Source organism: Sciurus carolinensis, chromosome 9, assembly GCF_902686445.1.
Source record: "Sciurus carolinensis chromosome 9, mSciCar1.2, whole genome shotgun sequence".
NCBI lineage: Eukaryota > Metazoa > Chordata > Mammalia > Rodentia > Sciuridae > Sciurus > Sciurus carolinensis.
Genome location: NC_062221.1, coordinates 71,616,676 through 71,629,719, shown reverse-complemented (window position 1 = coordinate 71,629,719; position 13,044 = coordinate 71,616,676). Strand labels below are relative to the sequence as shown.

At 40.4% G+C, this 13,044-nt stretch overlaps 1 protein-coding gene across 6 annotated transcripts in view; it reads right to left on the bottom strand.

The window, feature by feature from the left end:
• Positions 1 to 486: 486 nt before the first annotated feature.
• Positions 487 to 13,044, bottom strand: part of Golgb1 (golgin B1) — a 73,771-nt gene continuing 61,213 nt past the window's right edge. For 5 of the 6 annotated variants that reach the window (XM_047563401.1, XM_047563402.1, XM_047563403.1 and 2 more), the window contains 7 exons: positions 10,509 to 10,671; positions 10,181 to 10,318; positions 6,302 to 6,445; positions 5,443 to 5,540; positions 4,728 to 4,862; positions 2,254 to 2,359; positions 487 to 1,863 (listed from right to left, as the gene is read on the bottom strand). In XM_047563401.1, coding sequence (XP_047419357.1) covers positions 1,729 to 1,863; positions 2,254 to 2,359; positions 4,728 to 4,862; positions 5,443 to 5,540; positions 6,302 to 6,445; positions 10,181 to 10,318; positions 10,509 to 10,671 — 919 coding nt within the window. In that variant the 3' untranslated portion in view covers positions 487 to 1,728. The remainder of the gene's footprint in view (positions 1,864 to 2,253; positions 2,360 to 4,727; positions 4,863 to 5,442; positions 5,541 to 6,301; positions 6,446 to 10,180; positions 10,319 to 10,508; positions 10,672 to 13,044) is intronic. The other variant, XM_047563406.1, reaches the window with a different exon arrangement.

Sequence of the window (13,044 nt, the reverse complement as noted above, 5' to 3'; positions counted from 1 at the left end):
CCAGATACACTAGGTTCCAATAACCCAGTCAGAAAGAGGTCTAGCTTTCCCAAGCAGCAACTTCATATAAAAACATAATGCCCATCTAACCTGATATGTGCTATTAAATTTTTGTTCCCCTACTCCCACTGAGGCATCTCTAGGCACCTACTGCTTTCAAGAGTCCTCCTAGGACTGTATAGAACATAAACACCCTGCATGAAATCCATATCCCAAGACCCAGCTCGTTTGGTTCAGTATTAGAATGGGACTGCCTCACTATACTTCATATCACTGGTCCAGGGCTAAGGCTAAAAGGAGCTTGCAGCCATTACTGATGCTGGTCAGTGAGGAGGAAGCCTGAGTATGTAGAACTTTCTAGCCTTGAAACCATTCCTGTGCATCCCATTCCTTCTTCCCCTCCCTTCCCTCTCCACCCCAATGTGCAAACACAGGTATGTAAATAACCGTACACACACATTCACATGCCCAGACACAACTCCTCATTCTGAAAATAATTTTATTTTACAGTTATTTGGAAAGTTCCTGGGATGCTGTGACCAAGATTTAATCACCACAGAGCAAAGATTGTGAACAGATCAGTGATTTCTCCAGTCTCCTCTCTTTTGTAGGTGGGGAGAGCAGGCAGGGGACATATCTTGAATGTAATAAGAAAACCACCAACTGGGGGTGTGGGAGGAGAGAGAGGGAGGTGGTAGGGAACAGGCACGGATGGAATTTCCTCCTGGCTGTCGTTCTTAGGTCTGGTTTAAAATATCTTGTCTTCTCTATATTCTCTTTCCTCTTGCCTCAGTCCTCTGGTACCACAGAGGTAGGTGAGTATGGGGCTGGGAAACTGGAATAACTGTGGCCAACAGCACAGGAGCTGAGTGCTTCAAGAGGTGCAGTGCAGGCATCACGCTAGTCTCATCCTGCACTGGCTTCTGCTGACCCCTGGGCATGTCTCAGGGTCCACAATTGAAGCATATACAAAAGTAACAGGAATGATAAGAATCTGAACCCTGCTGTCCACAGTCAGTTCTTCCTGCCTTTCAGTGAAGGAAAAGGCATCAGCCACTTAAAACGTTAGTCTACACTGATCAAGGGCATAGGCAAAAGGGTGTTGTCCTTACAGTCCAGGACCACAACTTTCCCTCCAATGGTGAGAACAGCCAGGGAAAAAGATGCTGTCCTTCCCTTAATCCAACAGTTAGGTCCCTGAGGAGTTCTTCAGCTTCTGTCCTATTCAGCAAGACAGCTAATCACATGTTTATGAGGCTATGTGTTTATTCCCTAGAACTCTTTTTACCTTCCCCTTGAAGAAGGAGAAAATATAGACAAATGAGGCAAAAATGTTATCAATCAAAATGATACTGAACTTCAGATTATTAGGTTTATTAGGACCATCCTCTTGGCTTGGCTGAAAGACATGTCTCAGTATTTTATAGGACCATAAAAGATCAGAACCTGCAAAAATCTGAACAAATACTGGGCTCAACAAACCATCCATGAGGTGTCTCAGATTAAGCAGAAGTGTCTGAGCCCTGGGTAGTAGAAGAAAGCAGACTCTGGTCCCTGAAGTTTCAACCTGTCCTCATTCCACCTCTGATTTTGCAGGCACTTTCCTTGGAAAGGTGGAGAGATGATCTGTAAATGGGAAGACTGTTCCATTGGAATAGATAATTCTGGCATTAGAGGAGAGAGACTTCCAAGTTCTAAGGGGTGTGGTCCAAAAAGTGACAACTAAGTTTATAGATGTCCCGTGAAACACAGAATGAGTAGGACATGAACCATCAGAAAGTAGATGGCTGCTAACAGTGGCACTCGGGTCCGGGAATGACAGAGTGACCGCAGGACCCGCTTCCATCCAGCACCACTCCGGGTCTGAAAGAAAAATCTGAAAGTCAGAGAGTTTCATCATACAGTACTACATTCTTTTCCCTGCCCCAGTAATCCTGCAAGTTGGTAAATTCCACCAGGTTCCTCTAAGTCTTCTTCTTTTTTTTTTTCTTTAAATTTTAGATGTCGATTGACATTTATTTTATTCATTTATTCATCTGTGGTGCTGAGAATTGAACCCAGTGCCTCACAAATGCCAGGCAAGTACTCTACCGCTGAGCCACAACCTCAGCCCTCCTCTAAGTCTTCTGCACTATGAAGTCTGAGACCCATCACCTGCTCAGTAGCTAGACTTCTATACACGCTCTGCTTGACTCTGTGCCCTCAACACAGGCAGCCCTAAGAGTACACCCTCTCTGTGTTGTCCCTTCTTACCCTTCGACAGCTGCTGCCCGTGAGATCTATTAACAGTGACTGCTCCTGAGTGCCACAGGCGCCAATGATAGGAGATCGGGAAGAATCCCATTCGTTGTGCTCCAACCTGTGTTAAGGAAAAAGAGGCACAGCATGGGTTTACAGCATGAGAGGCTGGTCAGAGGCAGTACAGGGGACTTGGAGCAAAGGCTGCTCTGCAGTGCCTGGCCCCATACAGTAGTAAAGATGACATTAACTACCAGGAGCCGACTGCTATGTATCAGGTGCTGGCTCCTGTACTTTGGAGCTGGTGCAGTGACTTGCCCCTGGAGACACAACCAGCAAGCAGTGGAACCAGAATCCAATATCCAGTGTGTCATTAAACCTCATGTTCTCTTTTTTCCCCTACATCACATCCGACTCAGAGAAACTCATCGTATTTTTCCTCTTCTATTATTAAAGGCTAATAGGCACAAGGGTAAAAAAAAATTTCTGTGGAGTTCTTCAAATTAAATTGAACTGGCAGCATCTGCTTTCTGCTTCATTTTTGCTGATTTGCTTAATTATTTCATACTGGAACTTCTCCATTTAAGGAAGAAGCTGTCATCATTCATCCATGGTCTCTGAGGAAAACGAGAACTGTGGTGACAGCACATCTGATCAAGCATCTGCCTGTTAACTGGAGTGGGCAGATGGAAAGCTCTTCTCATGCTTCCTCCTCCTGGGGGATAGCTATCAGCCTAACATGCTGGCTTCTCTTCAGAGGTCACACTCTTCTCCAGGAGAGAAGGAATACCTGAATCTAATCGGTGAATTAACCTGAGCATGTGCAGCCTTGCCCCCCCTGCTTTCCTCTCAAGTGCCAGGCTGACTGCAGAGTACACCTTCTGTATGTTTGTTTCTCCACAAGAACATTTCTCAGAGGCAGCCCTGACCTGGAACTGCATGGTCTATTACTATGGAGGCCAGTCAGCTAGGCTGAGGGAGGATGGGATGTCTGTAGGTACTGCTGAGTCAACAGGATGGGTTGCTTTTCCACTGCAAGGCCACTGAGTTCCTCATCCACTACAAGTACGAGTGTGGTCCTAGCACTTCATGGTACTTGGCCATGGTGATGAGAACTTAATTAGTTATCCCCATTTCCATTCTGCATCACAGTCAATTATGGATTATGTGGCTCATCCACAGGCTCAGGAGTCACCCAGTGCTATGCAGTCTCAAGTTGGCTTGGGCAGGTAAATTACACATGGGGGGATCCACTCCCACATGGGACAGGTCTCACAGGTATAAGCAATTCCACAGAAAGTAGAAGAGAAACAGCTATAGGTGCACAGGCCTGAAAATGCTCAGCAGAGGCAGTAAAACATAACACAAGGTTGTGCTATGCCTCCACAGAGCCACCTTCAAAGCTGCACACCAAGGCCCACATGGGTGCTGAGAATTAACAAGCTCTGAATATGCAGAGTGGGAAAAAAAAGGGATTTCAAATATGATCTGCTCCCTGAGCTGCCACTTCTGACACCTAATCTTTTCAAGAAGGCATCTGAGTATAAATGGTGAGAATTCTCTGAGGGAAGAGACAAGATACCATGGATATCTCCTCCTCAGATAAAACAGAAGGGTTGGCTTTTAATGTTTCTTTTCACATAAAGGAACTTCCAGTGACAAACACCTGTAGCCACTCCACCATCTCATGCATAGTGATTCTTTCGACTAGTGAGTTGAGAATAAGGAATATGGGATGTGTAGTCCCACCCTTCCCAATCACATTTTAGGCAAATTGTTCACAAGAAGCACAATCCACTCTGTGACTCTAGTGTTTTGAGTTTGGCAAGAGCAGAATCTTCTGCAGAGAAAGTTTACCATGCCCCAAAGCAGCCTGTGACTGGGAGAGGAAGTTCAGGCTTAGGAAGTGGTATTTGCTAATAAACAGAAAGTTACTTTGTTTCAAAAACCAGTTTTATAAAGTGACCTTTTCATCTCCCATTATGTATTAGTCTTAAAAAAAAAAAAAAAGATTTCAATTGCTTCAGATCTCAGATAGGGGTTGTTATTGATTTGGCCCTCTGAAGAACCCAATACCTACTTTATATAGTTATTGTGGGGATGCAATAAAATACTTTTTTCAAAAGCTTATTTCATGGGCTGGGGATATAGCTCAGTTGGTAGAATGCTTGCCTTGCAAACATAAGGCCCTGGGTTCAATCCCCAGCACCGCAAAAAAAAAAAAAAAAAAAAGCTTATTTCATATCATAGGAATGGTAGATATTGTTGTTATTATTATTCTCTAAGAACTGCATCTTTGGAAAGCATGGCCCTCCCAGACTCCAAAGTAGTGTTCTGTTGGGTGACCACAATGACTCTACACTCACTGTAGCACCCATCTCCTGGTGAGAGTAAGACCATAATGAATCCTGAACCTGGTCATGCAAATGCTCACAAGTGCAACAAGAAAGGGTGCAAAGAGGACAGAGGCTGCCCCGTTCCACCTTTACCTCCTAATCTGTTCCTCAGCCACAGAGAGGGCATTCTCTGCAGCTATTCTTTGGTCTCGTTCTTCTTCCAGCAGCTTTCTTAATTCATTCACTTCCTGTTTGGTGTTGCACAGCTGCTGCTGGGTTTCAGAAAAGCTTCAGGATAAAAGTGAAACAAAGAGCATCGTTAGATGATGGAGAACACAGTGGTGGACACCAGTCTTCATTAGGTTATAAAGCAGGAAAGCTTACAGAAGCTTCTCTGAATACACACACACACAACACACACACACACACACACACACACACACACACACACACACACACACATATCTTAAAAACATAGCTGCTGAGAGAAAAATGAAACTGCAGAAATACCTTTGAATATCTTAATATCTCTCATTGCAATGCCACAGTGTTTGTTACTGGGGGTGTGTGTATTAGTGTGTGTTACTGTTTGGCTTTATAAACTTTTCATACATACCATTTGTTAGCTATTATTGTTACTATTTAATCCTTACATCATTTCTCTGAGGCCATAAGATAATAAGGCACATAATGGGCTGAGGTATAGATCAGTGGTAGAGTGCTTGCCTTGCGTGTTAGGTCCTGGGTTTGATCCCAGAAACACTAAATAAATAAATAAGGCATATTAAACTCATATGGCGGATCCCAGTTCAATCTAGATTACTGTCTGATTTCTGTGTATGCCCGGGGGAGAGTCCTGTTCCCCTACCTTTGCTGTGGCTCCCTTGCTTCCTCAGGATCACTCTTTCTGTGAACTCCATTCTTTTCCTGGGGAGCTCCTGGAGCAACATCTATATGCAGTGGTCCCTAGTAGAAGAATAAGCTTAATAATTCAGTAATAAAAGCACTTATGAGTCTCTACTTGTAAAAAATGAGAACTTGTTTAACATGGGAGAGAATGAGAAATCCTGGACAGGAATATCCTCACTTACAATTCTCAAGTGCAGATTTAGAAGTGAGAATTTGCTCTGGTAGATTAGTCACCTCCCTAAAGCCCTTGTCTTCCTTAGCTTTTTCCTCCTATTTTCATTTTTAATTTCTCCTCTTGCAAGTTTAAACCTCACCATGAATGTCTGTTTTCATCTAGCGGGGCCATGGATTTCCAGGAGCAACTCTGATCCTTCCCTTGCTGTGAACTCTCCAGGCCCCTTCTGTGGGTCCAATGTAACTCGTATGATTCTCAGTCTCCACCAGCTTCAAAATCACACTCCACAGCCTCCACAGTTCTACTTGTTTTTTTTATCAGGTCCAAATCCTCCTACAGTTTTCATATTTCTTGAAGCAAAATCCACACTTTCTCAGTTTCAGAGTGCCCAAAGCCGGTCATCACTGTTTCCCACTCACATTTTGATTTCTATTTCACTGATCTTTTTTCTTCTAATTCTTTTCTTTTCTTGTAATTCTGTAATTTTTCTTAGACTTTCTTCCCATTTCCTTAATACACTTCTCTTTTGTCCACTGCCTTACATCACTCCTAACTGTGTAAGCCTCTTTGAGGCTTCTCTTTATGCTTTATCACTTGTCCTCAATTTCTTAACACTCCTCCCAGCTTCTCAGATCTTACTCACCGCCTGCAGTTCTTGGACCTGCTTCTCCAAGACTGCACAGTGATTAAAAAGGTCACTGTAGTGCTGCTGGTTCTCACGAAGACTCTGACTGGTATCGCAGAGCTGAATAGAGAGGGTGTTTTTCTCTTCAAGGAGCTGAGAGAACTGAAACACAGGTGAGGATAAGTGCCCTTCCACAGAACCCTTTCACCATAAGCACTGCTTAGTTTTAAGGATCAAATTTTTATATGCATGATCTTAGAATAATAGCACTATGTATTTCTTCAAAGTGAGAAAATGTATAGTTGTTTCAACCAAAAAAGGAAAACTATTCTGGAGGAATAGCAGGAAACTTTTTTATTGTTTTAATGGTGCCTACTACATTGACTGAAGAACCATGAAACAGAAACCCAAAAATCTACTAGGATAAGCTATCCAGGAATATAAGAGGAAGAAGGAGGGCAATAGGTTGGGTCCAAGTTAAATTAGTAATAAATGACTACAATCCCAAGTTCAATACAGCTAGAGAGAGCACTGTCACCTAAAAATTTATACCCCAATACTACTGGACAGATTCTTCTATGCCACAGTACCAAGAGAGCAGAGTAAAATATTATAAGCTGGGAGTGATGGCACATGCCTGTAGTGGCAGAAGGATCAAATAACTGAAGCCAGCCTTGTCAACTTACGAGACCCTGTTTCAAAACAACAACTACAAACCAAAAAAATGGACTGGGAATGTAGCTCAGTGGTAGAGTATCCCTGGGTTTAAACCCTGGTACAGTCAAAAAGAATAAATAATTATAACGTGTGTTAGGTTAAGAAGCAAAAACAGAATAAATCCTAACACATTTAAATACATGCAAGGAACTATACAAGGAGCATAGATTCTCACAGATTCAACAGTCAAATCAAACAATGCTGTAGAGAAAATAAACTTGTTTTCTAGAGATACTCCAAGGGGGACATTTGATGCACACATAAAATTAAAATAAAAGAATCACATATACTTATAAAATTACTTTATAAGCTAAAATTTCCTCTTTATAAGGTTACTTTTTGTGGTTCTGAAGAGCAAATTTCATATTTACTACCTGATGGATTAAATCAGAGGGTCCAGCAAGGGAAGTTAAGTCATGAGTATCTGTAGGTGTGGGGTGGTGTTAGTAAACAAAAGGATGTAAATATGTGAGAGGCAATAAGGATTTGAACACAAGGTGACTGAGAACAATGACAACTATAGACAGAGGGAGTAATGCAATCTTCTAACACAGGAGAAGGGAAATGTCCCCAGCCACAATGAACAGTCCAAACCATACAAAACATATACACAAACGAGACAAAAACAAAAACAGAAAACCCCTTCATTTTGAAAAAAATCCTCATACTTTTTCCTTAGCTGATCTAGAGTAGAAGGAACAGATCCACAAAACTCAATAGAAGCAAAAACTCCCACAACTTGAGAAGCAAAATTATTTATCAGTTAGAAGCCCCCCTTCACCTGCCACCTCTTAATGTTTGCACTACTTGGTCTAGGATAAAGACAGATGCTTTAGTTTAAGGCTGGCAAACTATGATCCGGGGACTGGAGCCCTTTTATTGTAAATAAGGTTTTATTGGAATACAGTTAACCTCATTCATTTATGTATTGCTGCTTTTGGGCTACCACTACAGAGATACATAGTTGTGACAGACTGTCAGGTCTACAAATCTCAAATATTTACTGTTCTAAGTTGTTAAGGAACAATTTGCTGGCATTTGCTCACAAGCTACTATATTTCATCATTTCCACACTTGAGGGAACAATCTAGACTAACATTATACCATTATTCATCCCTCTCACATTTTTAAGTGTCTGGCATAGTTTTACAGTACATACAAATACCCAACCACGCTAGCAGAAATGTCTAAGGAAAGAATGAGGGCAGTGAATTTAGAGAGAGACCATTTTATGCTGACCACCCATCTATGCCATCCCATTCTAGGGCCCCAGAAGCAATTCTCCTGGTTAGTTGGGACCCATTTAAGAGTGAGCTAAACTCAAGGGATTGTAAGCTTCAAGAGAAGCTTATGCGCACCCTCAATACCTAACACATGGCCAGGCTCATAGCAGGCAAATAATAATTCCTTGTTTAATGAATTGAGGGCTAGATAGCAAGGTGCCTTCTCATAGCTGAGTTTTAAAAAAAGAGCTGTTTCTCACCCAGAATGACAATGACCCACAGCAGTGTTTTTCACATTTTAAGTGGAATTATATCTCAATAAATCTGTCCAAAAAATACAACTTTAATTATAACCCATAACCTAGTACATAAATATAACAAACTTAAGTTCATCTATATTATAAATAAATATTTTTATTGCTTTTCTCTCAAAGAACTCTAGCTACACTACTTGTCATAGCTCCAAACTAGAAAAATTCAAATGTCTTTCAACAGTAGAATAGAGGAATTGTGGTACAACACAATACTATACAGCATAAGAATGAAAAAAACCACATGATATGCAACAAAGTGGATGAATCTCACAAAAAAATAAATGAAGCCCTATAAAAGAGAAGCTAGGACTCCACTCATATGTAGTTCTAAGGTGGGTGGTAGGGAATAGAAGAGGGTCCAAGGGACTTCTGGTGTTCTAGCACATTCTGATTCTTGATCTGGATGCTGATCACACAGCAGTCTTCACTTTGTAATAACATATCACACTACACCTATGATCTGAGTGCTTTTCTATATGTTTTACTTTAATCAAACATTTAGAATTGTTTTAGTTTCTATCTACCAAAATGATTTCAAATACTCCTGAATTCCCGTTTAAAACACTGTCCTAGTAAAATAAATGCTCAGAGAGAGTCATGGTCAAATATTTAGAGAGCAAATGGAAGGGCTGAGATGGGAACTAGCTCACTGCAAGAAGAGGGGGTACAGAGGTATAAAGGGTGGAACTTCTGGAATAGCTAACTAGCTGAATGGGAAACTGGGTGGCAGTTGCTCTGAGTCCCCCTAAAAACTCCCATATAAGTTCTCCAACAAAAGGGGATTTGCAATTTTACCAGTCTGTCTGGATCCACAAACTTTAAAAAATGCAATTTTCTCTGCCTAAGTTAATAATATTAGTTTCTGACACTTCAGTATCAATTAGTTGAATTTAACATCATCTAATGAGTATTCTACTCATGGCATGCACTGTGCTTTTTCACATACATGATCACACTTGATTCATAATGACCTCTTTCTAACATCTTAGGCAGGTTGGTTAATACCCCTGAGCCTTTTTCCACATTTGTGAAAAGAGCCTACCATTTTTATAATTTCTGGATCACAGACTTGCTGAACTGGCGAGTTCTTGTGATAAGAAACCTACTATACCCCACTGTGCGTACATTTTGAGGCGTATACAACTCTCCTGGAAGCCAATCTCTTGGCTCGGGTCTGGTCTCTTAAAGCATTCCTATTTTTAACACAGACTCCTAATTGGGTACCTCTGAAGAAGGCAGGTAGGGGTTGAGCCAACGGAGAACATTTTGTCTAGTTAGAAAGCAACAGAAGGACAATGATTCATAAATGGTGAGGTAGGGAATTAACCCAATGTTACTAACAAGTGATATGGGTGAGGAGATGGTGCTAGGAGGAAAACTTCCTAAAGTAGTCAAATTCTTTACTCTTACTGTATGGATTTCTCCAAATTCTTCCCAAGGACTCTCCTCTCCAAGGGCACAGAAAAGAAAATGGTCCTGTGTTCAGTGCTTTGGAATAAGCAACTCAGGTTCTGAGAAAGGTAAAATTTTTGTACCCCAAGTTGTGCTAGAGTTGGAAGCCTATGATAAATCAGCTTCTACTTATCGTCTTTCTTCTAGTCATGGAAAAACAAATCAAATTCCAAATAGCAGCAAACACTTACCTTGCTGTTCAACTGCTGAATTCTTAATTCCTTTTGGTGAATTTCCTTTAAGCTATCATTGAGCTGGGTCCTAAGAAGTTCTGTCTCATAAACTAGGTTTTGTGATCCATCTAGGGAAGCTGATGTCTCTGGGGATGCCTGCCAGGATACAAACACTGATGACATTTTCTTCTAAGATTGCTCATGCTTAATTCCTTCCCTCTAGAAACCCTACCCAGCCCACAGAAAGTCCTAAGGTAGCTTGCCTAACAGTGGCAGATGGGTACTTAACTTGTATGAAGCTGATGCTTTCTGGTAGTGGTAATTTCAATCAACACTGATTCCTCACCTGTCTTTGGTACTGTGCTTTGAGGGTTTGAGTATGGGAAGGAGACCTGAATTCCCTCAGAAGATTCTGCAGATGACTGAGCTGCTGATCTTTATCTGAGATAGCTATAAGGTACTGCTCCTTCATTCTCCTCTCATGTATTTCCCAGGAACTCTTCTCCATCCTAGGGAAAAAAAAAATAAGAAACATGCATAGTTTTATAAAAACATACTCATGAGTAATTACTTGTAAATAATTCTATATTCAAAACTGTTATGAGCTCTTAGACATGTAATAAAGAAAATACATAATCAGAGTGAAATTTATGTCATAAACATAACCATGCAGCAAGTTGATTCAGTAATAAAAAAAGGAATTCCAATTGGCAGGATGGGAGTAAATTCACAGAGAAGTTGGCATTTGGTATGGAACCTGTACAATGAATTGGGTTTCCAAAATGGGAAAAGCATTCCAAGTGCAGGAAAGACTCAGCAAAAGGCACAAGTAGGAATTATAGAATGAATTTTAGAATTGTAGGATATGGTACTAAAGTATGTGTGTAAGAAACAAGAAGGGAGAGAAAAGAGGTCAGATCATGCAGAGCATAGGAAACCACTACAACTAATAAGCAGAGTAGGACCATGATAACATCATGGTTATAAGAATGCCACTGTGGGAGAGCATGTGGATAAAATGGAACACTTTTACACTGTTGGTGGAACTGTAAATTACTACAGTCACTATGGAAATCAGTATGGAGGTTTCTCAAAAGGTTAGGCATGGAACCACCACACGACCCAGCTATACCACTCCCTGACCTTTTTCCTGAAGAATTAAAGTCATTGTACTACAATGATACATGTATAACCATGTTTTTAGCAGCACAATTCACAATAGCCAAACCACAGAACCAGCATAAGTGTCTATCAACAGTCGAATGGATAAAGAAAATGTGGTATATAAACACAGGAGTTTTTACACAGGAGTTTTATTCAGTCATAAATAAAAATGAAATCACATCATTTGCAGGAAAATGGATGGAACTAGAAATTATTGTGTTAAGTGAAATAAGTCAAACTCAGAAGGTTAAGGGTCGTATGTTTTCTCCTATTTGTGGAAGCTAGAGGGGAAAAGAAAAAGAAAGATGGGGCAGTCCTCATGGAAATCAAAGGGAGATCAATAGAGGGAAGGGACCAAGGGATGGGAGGTGGTGAAGGATGAGGGAATGCTGGGGAGTGATATTGGCCAAATTATATTGTTATATTGTCTATTGTGTGCATGTATGAATATTTAACAACAAATTCCATCAACTATAATCTACCAATAAAAAATGTGGAAAAAAAAAAGGAATGCAGCTGTAGACTCTGAAGGACTTGGGATCAACTGCTGGTTCTACAATATACTTGGTATAGACTCAGTGAATTACTTAATCTCTGTGGGCCTCTTCAAAAAAATAGAATAAACTATCGACTCCTTAGGATTATCATAAGGACTAAATGAGATACAGAGCTTGGTACATAGTAAACACTCGATAAATATTAGCTGCTGTCATTTCTGTTCCCTGAATTTGGCCAAGAGTGGGTTTGACCCCAGCTATTTTCCTTTAGTTTTTGTAAAAACAGCCTCTCCATTGTTATTTTTTTATTCCTACTACTTCTCTATATATTCTGCCCAGAAAAAAAAACCCACTGGGAATGCAATCTCTTCACAGAGAACTATTTTCCCCAATAATTACAAGACTTGGCTATTCCAATAACCTCTGCTGTTTTTGTCTTTCTCCCCAGAGATAAGGGAAAATGGTTCTTTCTTTTCTAATTGACATATAACTGTTATGAAATTATCTTGTTTTGCTAAAAGGTGGCTTGGATGAGTCAAATTTCTTTCAAAATGGCAGAATTATCAGCAGCTCAGGAGACTGAGGCAGAAGGATCACAAGTTCAAAGCCAGTTTCTGTAAAAGTGAGGTGCTAAGCAACTCAATGAGACCCTGTCTCTAAATAAAATACAAAATAGGGCTGGGGAGTAGTTCAGTGGTAGAGCACCTCTGGGTTCAATTCCCCAGTCAAAAAATAAATAAATAAATAAATAAATAAAGGCAGAACTAAAAGTTAAAAACTAAAAATAAATTTTTATTACAAGACTACAATATGAGAAAGGCATAAGAATGTTTCTAAAATAATTTTTCTGTGAAAAGTTAGAAAAACAGGTCAAAGATCTATACAGGGTGAGAGTATATGAGAAAAACCACAATCTTCCATAAAAAGCTTGAAGTGGTCTTTTTTTTTTTTTTTTTAAGGATAGACAAGTGGTTAAGGAGTATGAAGAGGCCGAGGGTAGAAAATGGGAACTAAAAGACAAGACCACCTAAAGCAAGTCGATTATATAGCAAGTCAATTATATAGACAGGTATATACCTCACTTACCCTTTTAAGTTTGAAAATACAGCAATCAGAGCAAATAAGCAAACTAGCAGCCACAAGTGGAAGCCAAAGATTATGATGGAAATGTAGGCTCTCTTGACCAGTCAACCTCAAAGTCATCAGAAATCTGAACAAGGT